Source organism: Canis lupus, chromosome 20 (assembly GCF_003254725.2).
Source record: "Canis lupus dingo isolate Sandy chromosome 20, ASM325472v2, whole genome shotgun sequence".
Classification (NCBI taxonomy): Eukaryota; Metazoa; Chordata; class Mammalia; order Carnivora; family Canidae; genus Canis; species Canis lupus.
The window spans coordinates 57523833-57543639 of NC_064262.1; the positions used below are offsets into that span (position 1 = coordinate 57523833).

At 65.4% G+C, this 19807-nt stretch overlaps 1 protein-coding gene across 1 annotated transcript; it reads right to left on the reverse strand.

The window, feature by feature from the left end:
- Nucleotides 1-1633: 1633 nt before the first annotated feature.
- On the reverse strand, nt 1634-18986 carry ONECUT3 (one cut homeobox 3). The gene is made up of 2 exons (XM_025458395.2): nt 17804-18986; nt 1634-2115 (listed from the first exon to the last, which is right to left on the reverse strand). The coding sequence occupies exons 1-2, from the start codon at nt 18984-18986 to the stop codon at nt 1826-1828; spliced, it is 1473 nt and encodes a 490-aa protein (XP_025314180.1). The 3' UTR covers nt 1634-1825.
- Between the last annotated feature and the right edge of the window lie 821 nt (nt 18987-19807).

Sequence of the window (19807 nt, forward strand, 5' to 3'; positions counted from 1 at the left end):
TTCCACCAGCAGCAGGGCCCCCCCAATTCCTAACTTTCCAACAGAGGCCACAACAGACACCTGTGGCGTGTGAGCCTCGGATCTTAAATGCTGGGGGAGCAGCGCCTTACCCAGCCCTGTCCCCCGCCAGCAGGTGCGCCGACCCGGAGCCCCGGGGACAGCGGAGGTGCAAGGAGGGGTCCCGGCGGCCAGACTGCAGGGCAGCGGCGCGTGTGCGTGTGTGCGTGTGCGTGTGTGGTTGCTGAGCGGGGACAGGGACGCTTAGGATTCTTCCCCAACACCCAGAGGTTCTAGAAGCATCACTCAGATCGGTTGCTTAAAAAGCTGGGAGAATAGCGAGTCGATAAGGACAAGAGAACATGTCACACACATCTTTGGTTCCAGAAAAAGGCACTCATCGACCTCAGTATCCTCTCTCCCTCTCTCTCTCCCCTCCCCTCCTTCTCTCCGTCCTCTCTCTCTCTCTCTCTCTCTCTGTCTCTCTCTCCCCCCGTCGAGGCGGGGGAGCGGGGCGCACCTGCGGGGCGCCCCTGGTCCCAGGCGCGGGAATTCCAGCATCCAGCACAGGTCCTTGGGGGGAATCTTTGGTATCAGGCGTGATTTATCCAATCACAGACAAGAACGTTAGAGTGAGGTAGCCTTTACCTGGGGGAGGGGGAGGGCATTTCTCTAGAAATGTCTTTTGCATTCTCGGGGGGAGGGGCTGACTACCTCCCTGGGAGGCAGCGGGCGCGCGGGGGCTCGGGGGTGAGGTTCCTTCTCGCCTCCAGATGTTGAACGGTGGGGGGCGGGGCTCTCGGGATCCGGCTGCCGGCCAGCCCTGGGTCACCCGGAGGGGAGGCGCCGGGCTCGGGGTGCCGCCCGGCGTCCCTTCTCACACTTGCTTCCCCCTCCTCAATTTTTTTGGCCAAAAAAAAAAAAAAAAAAAAGAAAAGGGCAAGCGGATTCCACCGTCTCCAGCGTCTTCCGTCCTGTCCCCTGGGAGAGAGAGTCTCAGCGCGGCTCGCCCCTGCCCCCTCTTCGGGCCCAGCGCGGTACCCCCCCCCCCCCCCAGCGCCGGGCTTCTGGAAGGTTCCACGCGGGGCGCGCGCGCGGATTCCGGGTGGGCCCCCGCGCTCCGTCCGTGCGCCTCGTCCCCCGTGGAGTCTGGCTGGGGCGGCGCGGGCGGGCGGGTGGGTTTTCTGTTTCTGTTTCCCGATCCGTGTCTCCCTGTGTCATCAAGGTGCCTGAAGGTAAAGTGACCTGACGGGTCCGGGGGCGCGGGGGAGGCGTCTGGACTGTACCCGCATGTGTGCGCTGGCCGTCCGCTCCGGGGGGGGGGCCCGCCGTGCGCCCTCGGCTCCGCGGCGCCCCCTCCCCAGACGTTAAGGCAGGCGATTCTTGGCACGAGGAACCCTGGCCGCCGGGGCGGGGGTGGGGCGGGTGGGGTGGGGTCTCGGCTGTGGGCGGTGCTGCCGGCGGAGGGGCTGGTCTTGGGGCGGGGGGCGGGGCGCTGGAGGGACCCAGCCCCCGGGGTTTGGCGACTTTGGCAGGGGAGGGCCGCTGGGGAGGAGGGCTCCTCCGGCCTGGGGGGGGGGGGGCCCGGCCGAGGAGGGGGGTGATTCTCAAAATTCCTTCTGTTAAATACCCGGTTTATATTTCTAGTATGTGCTTCTTGACCCGCTTTCGGGGACACGGGGGAGCCCTGGCTTTCGCAGGCCCTCTGCGTCCTGAAGGAGGGGGCTGGGGAGCCCCTCCTGCCGCCCCTCCCCTCCGGGGGGCGCAGGGCTCCCTTTGGCCTGGAGGGGAGGGGGCCCTTCTTGTGCACTGGGCGGCGCGGCGGGGCTCAGGCCTTGGAGAAGGCGGCGCTGCCGGCGGGGCCCGGGGGCGCGGCGCCCGGCTCCTCGGCCCAGCGGTTCATGCAGCGGCGCCGCGCGTTCATGAAGAAGTTGCTGACGGTGTTGAGCTCCAGGCCGAGCTGCTGCGAGATGGTGACCTGCATCTCCTTGGACGGCCGCTTGTTCTCCTTGAAGATGGCGATGAGCGTGCGCCGCTGCAGGTCGGTGAACACCAGGCGCTGCTTCTTGGGCTGCAGCGCGCGCTCCTTCTGCTGCTCCTGCTCCTTGCGCTTGCAGGCTGCGGGGGGGGGGGGGGGCGGGGGACACAGAGACGGGACAGCGTCAGCGCAGCCCCACCGCCGCCGGCGCTCAGGCCCCGCTTCCCCTGCTTCCTCCCTGCGGGGAGGCTCGGTGTAGACCCCGCCGGAGAAGCGCGCCTTACTGGGTCCTGGGGGCGCGCCCGCCCGGTGACCCGGGGACCAGTCTGTGCCTCCTTCCCCGGCTGTGTTCCCCGGCATGATGCGCGCAGGGGCCGGTCATCAGGCCCACAGTGCCGCAGCCCTGCTTGGCACAGCTGAGCCCCCACCCCTGCCCCCACCCCTGGAGGCTGAGGCCCGGGCTTGGCCTCCCTCAAGTGCCCAAGGGATCCCCTGGAGGTGGGGGATCTAAGGAGGGGTGGGGGGCACGTAGGACCCAGCTCCCCCTCTGTGGCACAGAGAATTCTGCCGGCTGATGGATGTTTGCCTATAGGAGGTGGCACCCCCCTCAGGGCCCCAAGCAGGATCCCAGGCTCCTCTGGGCCCCAGCTCCACAGTGGAGCCCTCCCCTCAATGCGGCGGGGCCAGCCAGCGCTGGGGTGGCCACCTCCCTCCAGGGCAGGGGTGGGGGGGAGGCTCAGGCACCAAACTGTCAGAGGCTCTGGTTCCCTGCCATGCATGGCCAGGGGCTGCACAAGGCACAGAGCCTGCCCCATTAAGCCTCCCCACAACTCTCACCCAGCCGCTCTCACCCCCACACATGCTGGTGGTGCAGGCCACCCTAGGAGATGCCCGCCACCAGCCCCCATGACCACAGGGACCACACACCACACTGGCTTATTTTGGTTCTGGAAGAGTCAGAACCAGATGGCGGGCCAGATCAATGTCCACACACGTCTGCAAAAGTAGATAAATCGTCCCTGTAGTGGTGGCTCATTTCTCAGAGACAACGGGTTCTCCCCTGAGATCTGACACCCCCTTCACTCCGCCTCCCTCTGACCTGAAACACAAGCTCCCAACAGCTCCTTCAGGTTTTATGGTTGAATAAAGGTTGTGTTTGGAGATTACTGGGCAGTTTAGAAAAGCCTCTAAGGGGGAGAGGGAGGAGGAGAGAGAAGAGAGATAGGAGGGGAAGAGGAGAGGGGACAGGAAGCGGGAGGGGAGGGGGAGGAGGGAGAGGAGGGAGGGAGAGAGAAAGGGGAGGGAAGAGGGAGGAGAAACAGAGTAGACAAATGAGAAAAAAATGGTAGGAGGAGAGGGGGAGGACGCTGTCAGAAGAGGCAAAGCTCGGAGGGTAAAAGTACTGTATCCACGAAACAAGAACAGGCTGCTATTCAACACAAAGGGCAACGAAGAGGGAAGACTGTGCTCTTAGGAAGAAACCTGTAAGAGCTGGAAGGAATCAACATCAGGACTGGAAGCCAGTGCCAGGAAACCCCCCCACCCCCCACCAGAAATAGTACAGGGCCTACATGGAGATGGGAAATGGGAGAAAGGGCATAATACAGGGTGGATGGAGCAGGCCGGCCGTCTGATTCAGAGGCAACCGAAAACTGGATGAAAAGACTGCCAAGTAAAAAAAAAAAAAGAAAGAAAGAAAGAAAGAAAGAAAGAAAGAAAGAAAGAAAAAGAAAGAAAGAAAAAAAAGAAAAGACTGCCAAGTAAATAATGAAAAAGATCCATGTTTGGAGGACACAAGAGTCCCCGTGTAAGAGAGCCCACGAACACCTGGGTGGCTTGATTGGTTAAGCATCTACCTTTGGCTAGGGTCCTGGTCCCGGGGTCTTGGGATGGAGTCCCCTAGGCTCCCTACTCAGAGGGGGGGTCTGCTTCTCCCTCTGCCTCTGCCCCTCCCCCACTCATGCACTCTCCCTCTCTCTCTCTTGCTCAAACAAGTGCACAATAAAATACTTAAAAATAAATAAATAGATAAATAAGTGAGCCCAGGAAGTGCTCAACTCAATGGGTGAATAAAGATATGACCTGAGGCTCATCCCTGTGACTTCTCTGAGACCCAGAGAGAGGAGAAGGCGTAAAAGCTCCTGGGAGAGGAAAGCCGGATGTTCTGGGAGGGATGAGAGTCAAGTGGCTTTGGGCTTCTCAAAAACTAGGAGATGGTGAGGCAATGCCTTCAAAATTCTGACAGAAATTCTAGAATTGGATACGCAGCCAAACATCAAGCAGAAGGGTAGAGTGAAGACCTATTCAGCCAAATCAAGGCCTCCAAAAATCGACTTCTGTGTACCCTTTCTCAGGAAGCTCCTGGAGGATGTGTTTCACCAAAATGAGGAGGGAAATTAAAAAACAAAAGTGTGCAGGGGCACCTGGGTGGCTCAGTGGTTGAGCATCTGCCTTCAGCTCAGGATGTGATCCTGGGATCCTGGCATGGAGCCTGCTTCTCCCTCTGCCTGTACCTCTGCGTCTCTCATGAATAAATAAATAAAATCTTTATTTTAAAAAAGTGGAATCCAAAAAAAAAAAGTGGGATCCAGGAGGTGAGACTCAACCTTCAGGAAAAGGGAAGAGTCCTCTAGATGACAAGGAGGGCAGAGCCTAGAAGACTGTGGAACAGAGGCACCCAGGTCATGGGGTGCAGCCCCATCTAGCACCAAGGCAAGTGGAAAGGGGACATGACCTAAGATGTATGGAAAAATCCTGAGTTGGTTTGCATTTTGTGTGGGGACTGTGGGAAGAACTTGTGATCGGCAACTACTAACTCCTGGAAAAACAAACAGTCAGATAAGAATTGAAAAATGCAATCCTAGTGCTCTGTGTGGCTCAGCTGTGGACAATATTCACCGAAAGCATAACGATGCAATTCTGAATATCGATTTAGGCAAAAGACTGTATGTGTAGTGCAAAGCTGGCAGAGGGAAGGGGTGTGGTACGGATGTGCAAAGACGGAGGCGAACCGTGGCAGGTGAAGAGTGCACCAGGCAGCCCTTGGGGAGCAGGAACATATGCTCCTATTTTGTCTGCATAAAGAAACCCCAGGGGGCACCTGGGGGGCTCATTGGTTGAGCATCTGCCTTTGGCTCAGGGCGCGATCCAGGGGTCGGATCGAGTCCCACATTGGTTAGTGAGGAGCCTGCGTCTCCCTCTGCCTGTGTGTCTGCCTCTCTCCGTGTGTGTCTCTCATGAATAAATAAATAACGTCTTTTAAAAAAAGAGCTTTACACGTCAAGAACCCTGCACGTCTCTTATCTTTTACTCTTATGATAATTCCAGGAGGCAGGGATCCTTCTCCTGATTTACTCAGAGAAGGGGAGCCACGTGCTCAAGGTCCCAGCAGGGGCAGGACCGGAGCCCAGAAGGGGAGGGAGGTAAGACTCGGGTTCGGGGTTCCCCTCTTCCCCACCCAGCGCTCTCCCCTTCTCCAATCAAGTCCTAATGGGGGCCCCAGAGGCCAGGGCAGGGGGAGGGGCTGGGCCAAGCAGAGTCATGAAAAAAACTTCGTGTTTTGTCGATCGCAGCAAAAAGAGGCTCCCCTCTCCCCCTTCCCAGTGTTCAATCTAATTACAGCTCCTCACAGCCCGATCGATCTGGGCTCCAGTCAGAGCTGTTTACCGGGAGCCGCTTTTGTCCTGCGTCCATCCCCCACAGGCCCGGAGCCCAGCCCGAGGCCAGCCCGGAGGTGGGGGGGCACTGTCGCCATCACCACCCTCCCCTGGGCGGCACCCGCCCGGCACCCAGATGCCCCCACCGGCGCCCCAAGCGGAGGACAGGCTGTGGCGGGAGCCCCTTGGCGGACGCGCGTGCCCACGGTGGGGCGGGGAGGGCGCCTGGGGGACCCGGACTTACCCACAGCGCCAACCACCGGCTTCCTACAGCGATGCCACCGCTATGGCCACCTCTTCCGTGATGGGCTCCACCGGGCACCGCCACTGTGGCTTCCACCTCCATCACCTCCGCCACCATCACCTTCCCCATCACCTCCTCCACCACCTGCAGCCCTTCTGCCATCACCACCTTCGCCACCGTCACCACCTCCACCTGCGTCCCTTCCACCTCCATCACCTCCTCCTGCATCACCTCCGCCGCTGCCACATGCACCAATCCTACCATCATCCCCTCCTCCACCATTGTCTCCACCTGCATCCCTTTCACCAACATTGCTTCCCCCATCCTCCCCATCGCCTCCCCCATCACCTGCTCCCCATCGCCTCCCCCATAACCTCCCGTCACCTCCCCCATCACCTCCTCCTCCGCATCACCTTTACCACCATCACCTCCACCTGCATTGCTTCCTCTACTGTCACTTCCACTTCCATGGCCTCCTCCACCACCTGTGCCAATCCTATCATCATCGCCTCCTCCACCATCAGTGCCACCTCCACCTGCACCCCTGTCACCTCCACCTCCACCATCACCAGCACCACCACATCTTCCAACACCATCACCTCTGTCACCTGGACTTCCATCACCACACCTATGGCACCTCTGACCTCTCACCTCCTCTACTTGCCCCACCCTCATGGCCTCCCCTGCAGTCGCTCCCACACCACCTTTCTCTTTAGAGTTCTCCCTCCATCCCACCTCCTGTTACCCCACCTGCACCAGCACCTCCTCCGACGCCCTTCTCCTCAAGGCAGAGCCCATCACAGGAGGACTCAACCCCGGGGCCTGTGCTTAGGGGACAGGGAGTGGCCCCAGGCACAGACCCTCACCACCAACCACGGTTGCCATGGCAGCTGGGGGAGGAACCAGCTGGCCACCAGACCTGCTCAGGGACCCTGGGCCAGCCGGTCCCCCAACAGGGCCTCAGGCTCCTCATTTGCAAAACCAGGACCCTCCGCCTAAGTCACACCCGTCACACGTCCCTCAGCGCACCCTCAGCGCACCCTCAGCGCACCGTCACCGCTCCTCCTCCTCCCACCACCCCCACCCCGCCGCCTCTCTGCTCTCATCTCCACAGCCCCCTTTTCCTTTCCTTTATTTTCTTCATAGCATTACAGTGATGCCTCCACTCTATCCAGGGCCCCCCTCAAATGTGGGTTTGGGGCCCCTCTCCATGCCTCCAGGGACTCAGAAACTGATAATAAGAACACCAATTCGGAGATGCTCTGATCTTAGAGCGACTGGTGTCTCCCCCATCCCACCTCCCTCTGTCTTTTTGGAGTCCAGGGATGATCCAGGGATGATGCTGGGCTGCGGCTGGGTCCTGGGGGGTCCCCAAGGCCCTGGGAAGAGACTACAGGTGGCTCAGGAGGGACCACGGGCCTACTCCCAAGTCTGAGCTGCTCACGGGGTACCCAGCCCCCGAGCCAAGGAGGGCCTGGCCTGGCCCAGGGCGGGGCTCCAGGGAGGAGGGGTGGGCTCCCTGGTCCTCATCCAGGTGGGAGCCAGGGTGGGTGAATGGGGGGACCCTCAAGTGCCACCTCAGACCCCCTGGACCATTCCCCCATAGCCTCTCTGTTTTGCCTTCCTGGAAAGTGCTGGGGCTTGCAGACCATCTGGTCCCTCAGGTCCCCCCAAGGCCAGGAGGGCGGTCAGGCCCTGCCCCCCTGCAGTACCGCGCTGCGTCCGCCCTCTGTGCCTCCGTTTCCTCAACTGAACGCTCTTAATCCTGGTCCCTGCCTCACCCAGCGCCCAGCGAGGAGAAGGGATTTAGCCAGAAACGTCCTGGACCCTGGACGGGGTCCATCTAGGGGGTCTTGGGAGGAGAATGGCCATAAGGTCCCCCCCACCTCAGGCTCAGCCTCAGACTTCTGTGTCTCCCAAATCTTCTGGGAGAGAGCTCAGATGGAGAAACTGAGGTAGGGAGTAGGGATTCGGCCACCCGGAGGAGGCCCTGCAGTGGTGACCTTCCCCCAGGAAACCCTTCTCTGGATCCCAGAAGAGCCTGGGTCCCCAGTCCTGAGCTTGAGTTCCCTCCCCGATGGGAGACGACTTATACCCCTCATGGCCCCCTGTGGGACCCCCCAGGGCGACCCCTGGGCACCCTCCGCAGTGGGCACCCATCCGCAGTCAGGGAGGGAGCAGCTGGGGCGGCTGAGGCGGAGCCTCCCCCGCCCCTGCCCGTGGCGGCGGGTGGGGGACAATTGGCAATGGGGTCTGCAGGGCAGGGAGCGGGGTCGTTGGTTGGTCACCCCCATCTTCTTCTCGCAGATGCGCTATTCCTTCTCTCCCTGCTCCCCCTCCTCTCCTCCCCCTCTCCCTCCTCCCATCCAATCCTCCTCCCCTTCCTCCTTCTCCCTCCTCCTCTTACTGCTCCTCTCCTCCCCCTCCTCCCCTCCCCTCCCCCAGAGGTGCTCGGTGGGGTGGTCGGTGCCTGGGGGCAGGGTAGTGCTGCTGCTGTGCCTGTCCTGGGCCATCCCTGGGCTGACCATTCGGGCATCTGTCTGTCGCCCCATCGTGTTGGGGTGTCCACGTGGAGCCGCCACGAGTGCCCGGCCGGGTGAGGGGCTACGTGTCATTGAGGTGTGTGCAGTGCACTTCACTACCATTGCGGGTGTCCACAGGTAAACAAACCACAGGGGCGTGAGCCCCGGGACCTCCTGTGACCCAGCAAGTCTGCACGTGACAGGCAGGGGTGTGGGATCTGGAGGTTGCTGGGTGGGGAGAGGCCCCAGGGCGTGGCTGGGTCGCTGGGCAGTGGGGGAGGCCCGGGACCAGCGGACAGCAGCCTGACGCTTGCCTGCAGCTGGCCACGGGGGTGTAGGGGACATGGTGTGGTGAGGTGACGCGGCGGGTGACAGCCAAGGCGGATGGTGCCCCAGGGGAAGCGCCTAGGCCCTCAGGACGCTCCGTCCACCTGCCCGGCCCCGCCCACCCCCTTCACCAGCCCGGTAGGTGGGGACACCCGGGCTTGCACACACGTTCTGCGGACGTGGGTCTCCTGGTTCACCAGGCCAATGAAGGCAGCGACCCCGTGATCCTGCCGTCCTTGCGGGTCAGTCCCACCCTGCGGCCGTCGTGAGGCTCAGGCACACTCTCAATGTGCCCCCGAGCTGGACCGGCCCATTCCTTCCCTCCTTGCCTGCTTCATGCATTTATCAAGCGCCTACTGTGTGCCAGGTGCTGCTGGGGACAGCTGGGGCAGGACGCCCCCTCCCCTCGCGCAGCCACGGTCTCATGGGTAAGAGGGGTCACGCTAGTAATCCCACAGACACGGAGACGTGGAAAGCCAGGGCTGACTTTGTTCCCAGACAGGGTGCAGGCTCCCCCTCGGAGCGGTGAGGGTGGGGTGGCACCAGGGCTCGGGGGAGGGGGAAGGTTTGAGCCCGGGGTTCTAGGAGGCCTCCAGGTGGGGTGGAGCTGGGGATGCAGCACTGCGGGCCTGGGGACCCAGCCCGGGTCTCGGGTTGGGGGGAGGGCATCTCGTGAAGCCCCACGACGACAGGGACGACAGGGAAGAGCCAGAGGGCCACCGGGAGGGCTGGGCTTGCCAGGGAAGGACAGCAGCTAGACCAGGGCACCAGAATTCAGCTGGGACACCGTGTGCAGCGGGCGCTCCCGTGTGCCCCGCCTGCACCGAGGGCCTGTCCCTCCCCCACCGCAGTCCACCTGGGCACAGGCTCGGGTGTGCAGGGGTGTGGAGCAGGAGCCGAGGGCTGTCCCCTCCCCTCTGGCCACCTCCTGTGCTCAGCTTAGGCTTCTCAGAGCAGACAATTCAATACGGAGCCTGGTCTCCGGCTGGGATGATGACCGGTTTCCTTGGCGACGCGTCCCGCCCCAGCCGCCAGCTGCCCCGGCCCCAGATGTGGGGAGCACGGATGCCCCCACCCTGACGGCTTGTCCCCACTGGGCTGAGCTGCCCTGGGCATCCGCCAAGGCCTCCCCAGCCCAGAGACGGTGGATGACTTGCCCAAGGTCACACAGTGAGTCCCAGGAGAGGCCTGGAGTAGGGACACTGACCCTGATTATCTACACTGTACCCCGGAGGGAGCCAGAAAGGGGCGCCTGCTGCGGGCGGAGTCATCTCCAAGGAGACAGGTGCACAGCAGGCCCTGCCCTCAGGCCAGGACCCTCAGAGACCTTGGCAGCCCGTCCTCATCTGCCTTCCCCGGCGCCCACTCTGCCCCTCCCTCCCTCCCCCTCCCTCCCCCTCCCAGGCCTCCTGAGCGCACCTGGGCCAGCGCCCAGCCTAGGGGAGGCCTCCCCACTGCTCCGCCAGACGGGGCTTTAACGGCCACCTTTGCAGGGGAGTTCTGAGCCTTTCAAAGACTAATCAGGCAAATGAAGGACTTTGGGCCGCCCCCCCCCACCGGGGTGGGGGCCTGGGGTGTCTAGGGGCAGCTCACACTTAGACGGTCGGCCACGGAGAGTCCCCCCCCCCCATTCAGACACCCTCGCTCAGGGGCAGACCCGCTGGTGCACGGACACACCCGTACCCAGCTTGCACACGGCTTGGATTTTTAAAAACCTATTAAGAAGTCACCGAGGGCAGCGGTTGAAAATAGATTTGAAAAAGATGACCGGAAAGGAAGCAGTGATAAGAAAGAAAAGAACAGAGAGGCCAACCCAGAAAGGGGGGCGTGACCCGGCACGTCAGTGATTAGGACACTAGTCAACAGATCAACTCCCAGAACCGGGTTCCCTGCGCCCTTGCGTTCACCTGCGCGGGTGGGGAGAACCCTCTGGACCGGCCTGACTGTCCTCCGGAAAGGGGGTGGCCGGGGTGGTCGGGGGGACAGGGGGATGGCCCACGAGAAGAGTAGCCAGCACAAATGACCCTGGAGGCTCTCTCTCCTGCTGTGGAAAGTTCTGGGTGTCGAGGAGACGGAAGCAAAACAGAACCGGGCTTTCTGTCCAAAAAGAGGAAAAGGAAAACCGGAGGAAGGCGCCCTGGGAGCGGCGGGAGTAAGGGCAGCCTCCGGGAGAAGCGGACTCTGGCTCGCAGGAAGGAGGGTGACGGAGGAGCCGTCCTGCTCTATAAATTTGGAGCCAGACGAATGTGTCCAGGGTTGGAAATAATAAAACAGGGGAGGCGGGGGGGGGGGGTGGCGGCAGGCTTTGTGGAGGTGCCACTGCTGGGCCTGGGGACTCCAGTCTTCATTTGGGAAGTGCACAGGGGGAAGCGACTGTCCACGGCCACTGGCGTCACCAGCGTCGCAGGCCGCCACCGGCCGGGTCCCGTGCCCTGCGCTCCCTGCCGCCCTGGCGTGTGTGCCCTGCAGGGCTCTGGGCCTCTGTGGGGCTGCGCGCACCCCGCCAGGCTGCGGAAGGCAAGGGCCCTCCAGGCTCCTCTCCGCTTTAGGGGACCCCCCCACCCAGCAGAGGACAGTCGTGCAGAAGGCGGCACAGCTCCCGGTGGCGGTCGCCTCGCGGGGGACATTGAGGCACTGACATCTCCCCCAACACGGAGCCGGGGCCCCTGCTGCCCCGTTTTCACCCTCCCTGTCACTGTAGGTGGACGCGACCCCCTCTCAACACCCACGCACTGCGGAGTGAGTCCAGCGACTGCATAGATGCAGGAGAGACAGGTGCTCCAGCGAGCCCAGCTGGCGCGCATGGACGGCTCCCGGTGGCGACACAGGTCCCAGGAGAGACGGGGACCCTTCCCGCGGTCCAGCGCCGCAGGCCTCCTCGAACAGGCCAGATCCGGATCCGAGCACGGAGAGGGTCGGGTTCCTGAGCCTGAGTCTGCGCCCGGTTGTCCCGCTGTGAACGTGGGCAGGTCTACACCAGCCTCCGCCGCACCTCCATCTGCGGCCCGCACCTCCCTTCCGCAGTCTGTGCTGGTCACCAGCGCCTCTCCTTGGCCCTGTGTCCATGTGCTGGGAATCTGTGACTTGTTGGGTCTAAGGGGACCCCTCTCCACGTCTGCGCACAAGGCAAGAGTCCACGGGCAGGAGGGTTTCGCTTCTCAAGCGCACCCACACCTACACCCGCTGGGCAGAGGGGAAACTGAGGCCGCAGGTGCCCTGCGCCGCCCGAGGTCCCGGGGGGCCTCCAGGCAGCCCCTGGCTCCCGGCTCGCCTGTCCCCTCCCCCACAGCGCTGCCGTCCTTATTGATCAGGGGCCGCATTTAATTAAAAACTTGATTCAGACCAGCCTGAGCTGCCCGGGTAGCTGGGCTTGCTGCTCCATACAAAGGCGCAGGCAGGGCAGCCGCAGGGCCAGCAGCCCAGGCCGCGCAGCTGCCCGGCCTCCCCGCCGCGTCCTTTGTCCTCAAGGGTCCAGCAGCCGGAGTTAGGGCGCCCCGGGGCCGGGGCCGCGGGCAGGGAGCTTCCCCTACATCCCGGCGGCCGCAAGGGGCCGCGTGGCAGGACGCTGAGCAGGCGTGTGATGAGCCCCAAAGTGACCGTAAGGAGCCCCCTCCGGCTTTGAAGGAGCGGCACCGGGGATGGGAGTGGGCCGCCCGGAGCTGGGTGGGTCGCTCAGACTAGAGTGGTGATGGCTGATGGGGAAGCAGCATAGGAAAGGGAGAGAAGTTAGGGAGGAGAGTGCCCGTTCGGGGATTTTAGGCGAAGGGGATTTCAGAGTAAAGGAGTAAGAAACCAGCTTCACCCCCGCACGCTGCAGGCTTGTCAATGTGCTTAAGTGTGGTGTGGGGGGGTGTTGATGTGGGGGTGACCACCCCTGTCCTGCAGGCGGGGAGGGGCATCGGGCTCCAGCAGGGCTGTAAAGCCGAGGGTGGGCCCAGGCTTCAGGGAGAAGCAGAGGCAGGGATCCAGGGGTGGCTGTGGGCGGATGCGAGGGAGCTGGGGCCTGGGCCCCACACCTGGTCCGTGGGGGCCCACGTGGGTTCCGTCACCCGCGGCGGAGGGGCCCGAGGTGAAGCCTCAGGCTGGAGCAGCCACCCCACCGCCCACCTGCGGTCCTCGGAGACGCTTACAGACCAGAACTTGCCGTGACCTTGGCAGATGCCCACTGTCCTTGGCGTCAGGGCACTGAGGCCTCTGCTAGCCTTTGTCCCCGCTGGACCACCCACCTGGAGCGTCCCCCCATATGCAGGAGGTGGGAGCCCGGGCCTCTCAAGCCCTGAGGTAGCCCCTCTGGACTCAGCCCCCACGGGAAACGGACTCCCTCTCACAGGGTGTGCGGGGGGGGGGTGGGGGGGGGTGGGGGGGGGTTGGGCAACTGCCTTCCTTTCTCGCCGCCTCCGCCTCGGCCTGCTGGTCTGCAGAGTGGGCACGACAATCACATCCAGCTTAAGTGGTCATTCCAGATGATTCCATCTCTCATCCCTGGTGGCTGAGCCAAGGAGAGGGGGAGGGCCTCAGGCCCCCCAGCCAGCCCCCTCCCCATCTGAGAGCCTGCCCTCCCCTCTGCCCCCCTGTCTGTGTGGCAGGGACACAGAAGCACTGAATGGGGGCAAGGTCCTACCGAGTCCCAGACGGGGTCCTGTGGTTTGGAGGAGGGCCTGGTGTGTGTGGTGGGGACCCAGGGTCACCCTGGGCATGTTGCAGAGCTCACACAATCCGAGACGCAGTCCCCATAACCCCATGCACCCCTGTGGGGGCTCGAGGGGTCCCCTGCAGACCCATCTCCCTGTCCACTCTCTGCATCTCCAGATCCCGGGCTGCCCTGGGCCCCCCTGAAGATGAGGAGACCTGTGCGTGTGGGGAGCAGTTAAGCAAGGTGACCTCAGGGTGCAGAGCCTGTGGGGGCACCCCCAGGGCCGTCACAGGGAGAAAAACCTCAACAAGCACCCACGAGGTGGCATCTTATTCCATCCACTTCTCAGATGAGGAAACTGAGCCTCGGACCCTCACCCCACCTGTCAGTGAGGGAGCCCAGGGGTCCCAGGTTTTCAAGGCCCCCGCTGGGAGGTCTGGCGGGATGTGTAAGAGGCGTAGACCCCGTGCTGCTCACGCGGAGGTTTTTACAGAGGTATAGGGTCCTGGGGGTGCTCACGGAGGCTGCACAGCCAGCCCCCCCAGGGGGACGCTGTTGGACTTTGTGGGCTGGGTCCCTTCTTGTTCAAGACACCCCCGCCCCTCAGTCTGGGTAGAGCTGCAGAGTGGAAGCTGGGTGGGTGCAGGGGGAGGCTGGGGGGCACTGCGGCCTTACCCTGGTGGAGGAGCCCCTTTGCCTTTTCCTGTCCATTACCCTCCCCCCCAGACCCGCAGCCCGGCCCCACGCCGCCACCCCCCCTCAGGAACTTGGTTCCAGACATGGTCCCCTCCCTGCCTCAGTTTCCCCTTGCTGGTCTCCACCACCCCTCAGGGCTGTGGGCACCTGACTCACCAGCGAGGAAAGAAGGAGGCCAATCGCCTCCATCCGATATTTATTTTATATATATTTTTTCTGATCAGTTACAAAACATACTTTTCCTCCAGAGTTGCAATTTAAACAATATTTGAAGACGGCCAAAGCTATCGACCCGCGGCGGTGATGAATTAGAGACGGTAATTCGAATTCATCGACCACCCCGCCCCGAGAGCCGAGAGCCCCCTCCCCCAGGCCCCCCCAGAATCACTGCTTGAGCTGGAGCCAGGGAGGCTTCTGTGAGGACCCTGGGGTGGGGTGGGCAGATGAGGCCCCCAGCGGTTAGGGGGCTGCAGGATGGGCCTTCCGGACTCGAGGTCCCGTCCCAGAATCTCGGACCCAGAACCTGGCTCCCCCGCCCCCGCCCCTGCCCCCGCACACACATTTTACAGATGGGTAGACTGAGGCGCACAGAGCAGGGGGGCCCTGAGGCCCCCTGGCCGGATTCCTCAGGTGCCTTACAGAAGCAAAGCCACCAGCCCTTTGCCCGGGGCCCAGATCTGGGAAGGAGGGAGGTGGGAAGCTGGGGGGCGGTGGGGACCCACGGGGCTGGGGGGGCCCCGCGCGACCGCCCTTGCGGCCCCCCCTCCTCGGAGCTTTCCCGTCTCTGCCTCTGTCTCTCTCCCTTTCTCTTTGTCTTTCTCTTTCTGCGTCGGTTTCTCTTCCGTCCCCATCTTTGTTTCTGCTTCTCCGTCTCTCCGTCTCTCCAGTTTTATCTTCTCTCTCTCTCTGTTTTGTCTCTGTCTCTCCCGACCCGTCTCTGCCTCCGCGAGTCCATCTCTCCGCAGGTGTCCTCCTCCCTCGTGGGCCCTGTCTGTCTCGTGGCCCCTGTGCCTGTGCCCACGGCCACCGAGTGGCCCCGCCGGAGGCAGGAGAGCTGAGCACCGGGCTGGGCCGTGGGGCTGCGAGTCCTGGGGGTGGGGGGCGGGAGTGTGCAGGGGGGTGGGGGGGAGGAGTGTGCAGGGGGGTGGGGGGGCCGGGAGTGTTGGAGGGGCGGAGTGTGCAGGGGGATGAGGGGGGCCCGGGAGTGTTCAGGGTGGTGGGGGGCCTGGGAGTGTGCAGGGTGGTGGTGGGGGCAGGGAGTGTGCAGGGGGGTGAGGGGGGCCCAGGAGTGTGCAGGGGGTGAGGGGGGCCCGGGAGTGTGCAGGGGGCGGGGGCGGGGAGTGTGCAGGGGGAGGCGCGGGCAAGAGCCCTCCAGGCCGGGAGCCGGGCGCGGGCCGGGGAGGGGACGCCCCGCTGCCTCCCCCTAACCGGGGCGATTTGCCGCCACTTAACCGCTTTTCATTTGCGCAGCGACCGGAACTAAAGGCCTCTGAGCCGCCGGCGCCTAATTACCCCTCGCCCTGGGCCGCCGCCACCTCTAACTCGCAGGCAGGCCGAGCCCCGCAGTGTAGACGGGTCGGAGCGTGCGGGTTGCGAGCCCGCGGGTGGGTGCAGTCACCGCGTGGGCAGCGGCGGGAGGAGCAGAGTCCCAGGCCGAGCACCCCGCCCCGGGCGCGACCCCTGCGCTCCCCCTCACCCCTCAGGCGCTCCTGACCCCACCACGGATTCGATTTTCCTTCTTTAGAAGGGGAAACTGAGGCGCGGAGGTGAGCCTGCTGCCACAGCCACAAGAGCCCAGGAGACCCGGCCAGGACGCCAACAAGGACTCAGTTTCCCCTCTTGCAGTGCTAACAGCAGCCGGAAAGGATGCCCCAAGTGCACATGGGCCTCTGCGGGGTCGCCCGACCCGCGATCTGTGGGTCTGTGGCTTGGGGGACCCTGGCGCACCTTCCGGGGAGCCCTGAATTGTGTGGCCCCATACGTGTCTGTGAGAAAAATGGAAAGTGACCTCCATTCTTTGGGGGTGCACCCAAGCCAGACACCATGTCCCCCAAAATACATGCGCTGGGAGGGGGGGAGGTAGAAGGTGGCTGCCATGGCCACACATCCAATGCCCCGGTCGGCCAGGTCTGGAGGATGTCACTTAGTGTCTAACACCTTAGAGCCCTGTGGGGCATGCGGGTGTCCTTTAGGCTACCACTGTCACCTCCGTGGCACAGCAGGCTGTGGCTGTGTGTTGGTGTGACTAGTGTGCTCCGTGAGCACACCCACGTCCTTGCACGGGTGACGGGGAGCAGGCTTTGCCCTTCCACAAAACCCGCCTAGGTTCCTAACGCCATTTCTAACATGTCACAGCGACCTCCCTGCACGCTGGGTCACCTGCCACAGAGGAAGGAGAATTTATTTTCCCGTTCCCTCAAGTGGAGAATCTAAGAAGCCTATGGGAGGCTCAGCTTGTCACCTCACTCCGCAGAAGGGGAAACTGAGGCCGGGTGTGAGTGCAGGCTCCCTGGGGTTGCCCAGTATGCCGGGGGAGGGGGGGAACGAACACAGACCCCTCTCCATCCCTCAACCTACGCCCCCCTCCAAGCCCCCTCCCTCGCCGGGTGGACTCGCGACACAAATCCTTCCCCCCTCCCTGCTACAGGGGCGCCTAGTTTGAGAGGCAGCCACTCCAGCGCCACTTGCCCCTGTGTGCAGAGAAGCGATCGATCCAGAGCCCGAGCCGGCTATTGTCCCCAAGGCAGGGGCGGCCGCAGCCCCCTCCCCCTGCCGCCAAGGATAGACACCCCCTCCGGGGCAGGCCCATCCTGGTGACAGTGGCAGGGGCTCTCCTGCACCCCACAGGCACCCAGGAGAAGGGAGCCCGGCCAGGCCGCCTCGCCAGGGGCAGGTGTGGACACAGCTGCTGCCAGCTGGGAGGGGGGAGGGAGCTTGGTCCCCAAGGGCCGGGGGCTGAGAGTCAGCCAGAGAGAGGGACCGAGAGGGGACGGAGAGTGGGAGACGGACGAGGAGCGGGAGCACAGCCAGAGCAAGTGAAAAATAAATAGACGCCGGTTTGCCCCGACAGAGGTGGAGATGAGGGAAACAAGGGGAAAGCCGGCCGCGGGGGCGCGCACCCCAGCCCTGGCACCCGCGCTCGGGGGGCAGGCGGCCGGGGTGTGAAGGCCTCCGGGCCTCCGGGCCTCCGGGCGAGGGTCCCCGGGGCCGCCCCTCCCCCGCCGCTCCGGTGACCTTTGCCAGCGGCCGGAGAGGGGGAGGGGGCTATCGATCGCCCAGGCCGAGCTACAAAGAAGCGCGCTCTGGGCCGAGGGCTGAGCGCGGGCGGGCCTGGCCTCCTGGCGCCGCGGCCGGTGGGGTCCGGCTCTCCCCGAGCGGGAAGCGCAGCCGGGCCTTGCGGGAGGAGGGGAGTGGCCGCGGGGCTGCGGCGGCGCCTCCAGCCGCCCCCTGCACACAGCACACACACAATGGGCCACCCTGCAGGCGGCCTCGGGGACCCTCCCCACAGCGTGGAGGGAGCCGGGGACCCCTCCCCAGCCGGGAGGGCCGCCGGGCTGCCGCGGGGCGAGGCGGCGCAAGCCCTTTCTCCCTTTCGGCGGCGACAGTACGGACGGGCAGGGGACAGATCGCACTCCGGCCTCCTGCCGGGGAGTCCTGGGCCCGCGGGAGAAGGGGCTGGGGTGCCCCGGGCCACCCTGCTCGGTGCTGGGGAGGCCGAGCCAGCCCCGCCGGGGCGCGCCGCGCTCCTACCTGCCAGGCGCAGCGCCGACATGCGCTGGAACTCGGGCTCCTGCAGCCACTTCCACATCCTGCGGAAGGTCTCCCGGCCCGACTTGAGCTTGCTCCAGGGCTTGGGGTTGCGCAGCAGGTCGGAGAGCGTGCCCTGCGAGCGGCACAGGATGCGCTGCGCGAAGATGGCCTGCGGGATGCTGTAGCGCTTCAGCTCCGCGGTGATGCGCTGCGCCACCTCCTTGGTGTTGATCTCCTCGGCCGCCGCGCCCGCCCCGGGGCCGCCGCCGCCCGCGCCCGGGCCGCCGCCGCCCGCGTGGGACCCGTGCGCCCCGGCGGCCGCCAGCCCGCCCAGCGGCGCCAGCAGCCCCGCGGTGCCCCCGCCGCCCGCGCCGCCGCCGCCGCCGCCGCCGCCTCCGGGCAGCCCGCGAGCCAGCGCGTCCTCGGCGCGCCCCAGCAGCGCGGCGTGCGGCTCGAAGGCGGCGGGCGGCAGCAGCTTGTCCCCGGCCAGGTGGCCCGGCGCGCCGTAGGCGGCCAGGGGCGGCGGCGGCGGCGGCGGCGGGGGCTGCGGGGCGCCGTGCAGCGCGGGCGGCAGCGCGTTGGGCAGGGGCGACAGCGGCGACCCCATGGCGGGCAGCTCCTTGCCGTAGGGCCCGTAGAGGTGGCCCACGGAGGCCAGCGCCGCGCGCTCGTCGCGCATGAGGGTGAAGCTGCCGCTCACGCTGGCCGCCAGGCGCTGCGGCGGGGGCGGCGGGGGCGGCGCGGCCGCGGGGTGCGGGTGTGCGTGCGGGTGGCCGCCGTGCGCCCCGGCCACCGCCGCGGCCGCCGCGTGCTGGTGGAACTTGTCGGCCACGGCCGCGAGCGGCGGCAGGTGCTGCAGGGGCGTGAGCGTCGTGTAGGTGCCGCCCAGGCCGGGCGCCTCGCAGGCCATGCCCATGGCGGGGTGCAGCGGGCCCGCCAGCTCCCCGCGGAAGTCGGCGCCGCCGCTCGCGCCGCCCGCGCCGCCCGCGCCCCCGGCGCCCCCGCCGCCGCCCCCGCCGTCCAGCAGGCTCGCCATGCCGGCCACCAGGCCCGGGCGCCCGGGCGCCACCAGGCCGCGGTGCTGCGCCGCCGCCGAGCGCGCGTGGCCCGGGCTCAGCAGCTCGCCCGCCTGCGCGTGGGCCACGCCGTGCAGGCCCCCCAGGCTCTCCAGGCTCAGCTCCATGCTCGGCCGCCGCCCGCCGCGCGCTCCTCGGCGCCGGCCGGCGCGCTCAAGGCCGCCGCATGGCCCCCGCCCGCTCCCCGGTGGCTGCGCGAGGCTGCCCGGCTGCGCGGCGCACCGCCCGGCCCGGCTGCGAGCGCGGCCACCAGGATGTGGCGGGGGAGCGGCCGCCGGCGCCCGGGCCCGGGTCTGACGTCAGCACCCCCGCCCACCGCTCCCCGGCCGCCGCCTCCCGCCTCGCTCTCCGCCCGCCCCGGCCCCCTCGAGCGCCGGGCGCGCCGACCGGGCCAGGCTCGGGCTCCGGGGTCCCCGGCCTGCGCCCGCCGCGCCCCGGGGGCGGCCGGACCGCGCACCTGGGGAGGGGTTCCCAGGGCGCACTGTGCCCCAGGTGCGGCTGCGGCGCTCTTGTCTGCGCCTCTTCGCAGAGGGTCAGGGGGCTACGTCCCGCCCGACGCCCCCCAGGTCCGCCTCCAGGGAGTGCGCAGCAATGTGGCTGGGTGGGGGCCGCCATCCAGCCGTCCCCCGCTTCCAGGGGCGCACACAGGCCGGGGAGGCAGGGTCCTCCTAACCGGCACTCGACAGGGAGTCCCTGCCCCTCCCACCTCTCCAGGGGGTGCTGCTGAAAAGCCGGGTCCTCAGGGGCTCTCTGCCCCAAGTGTCTGGAGCTGCTCCTGGGCCTCAGTCTCCCTAGCTGTACACTGCAGCACCGGACCTCCAGGGTGCCGAAGGCACCTCCCACGTACAAGCTCTCCTAGTTTCCTCCATCTCCAGCGTGGGAGCAGCTCGGGGTGACCCTTAAAGGCCCCTGTCCTTTTCCAGCGCAG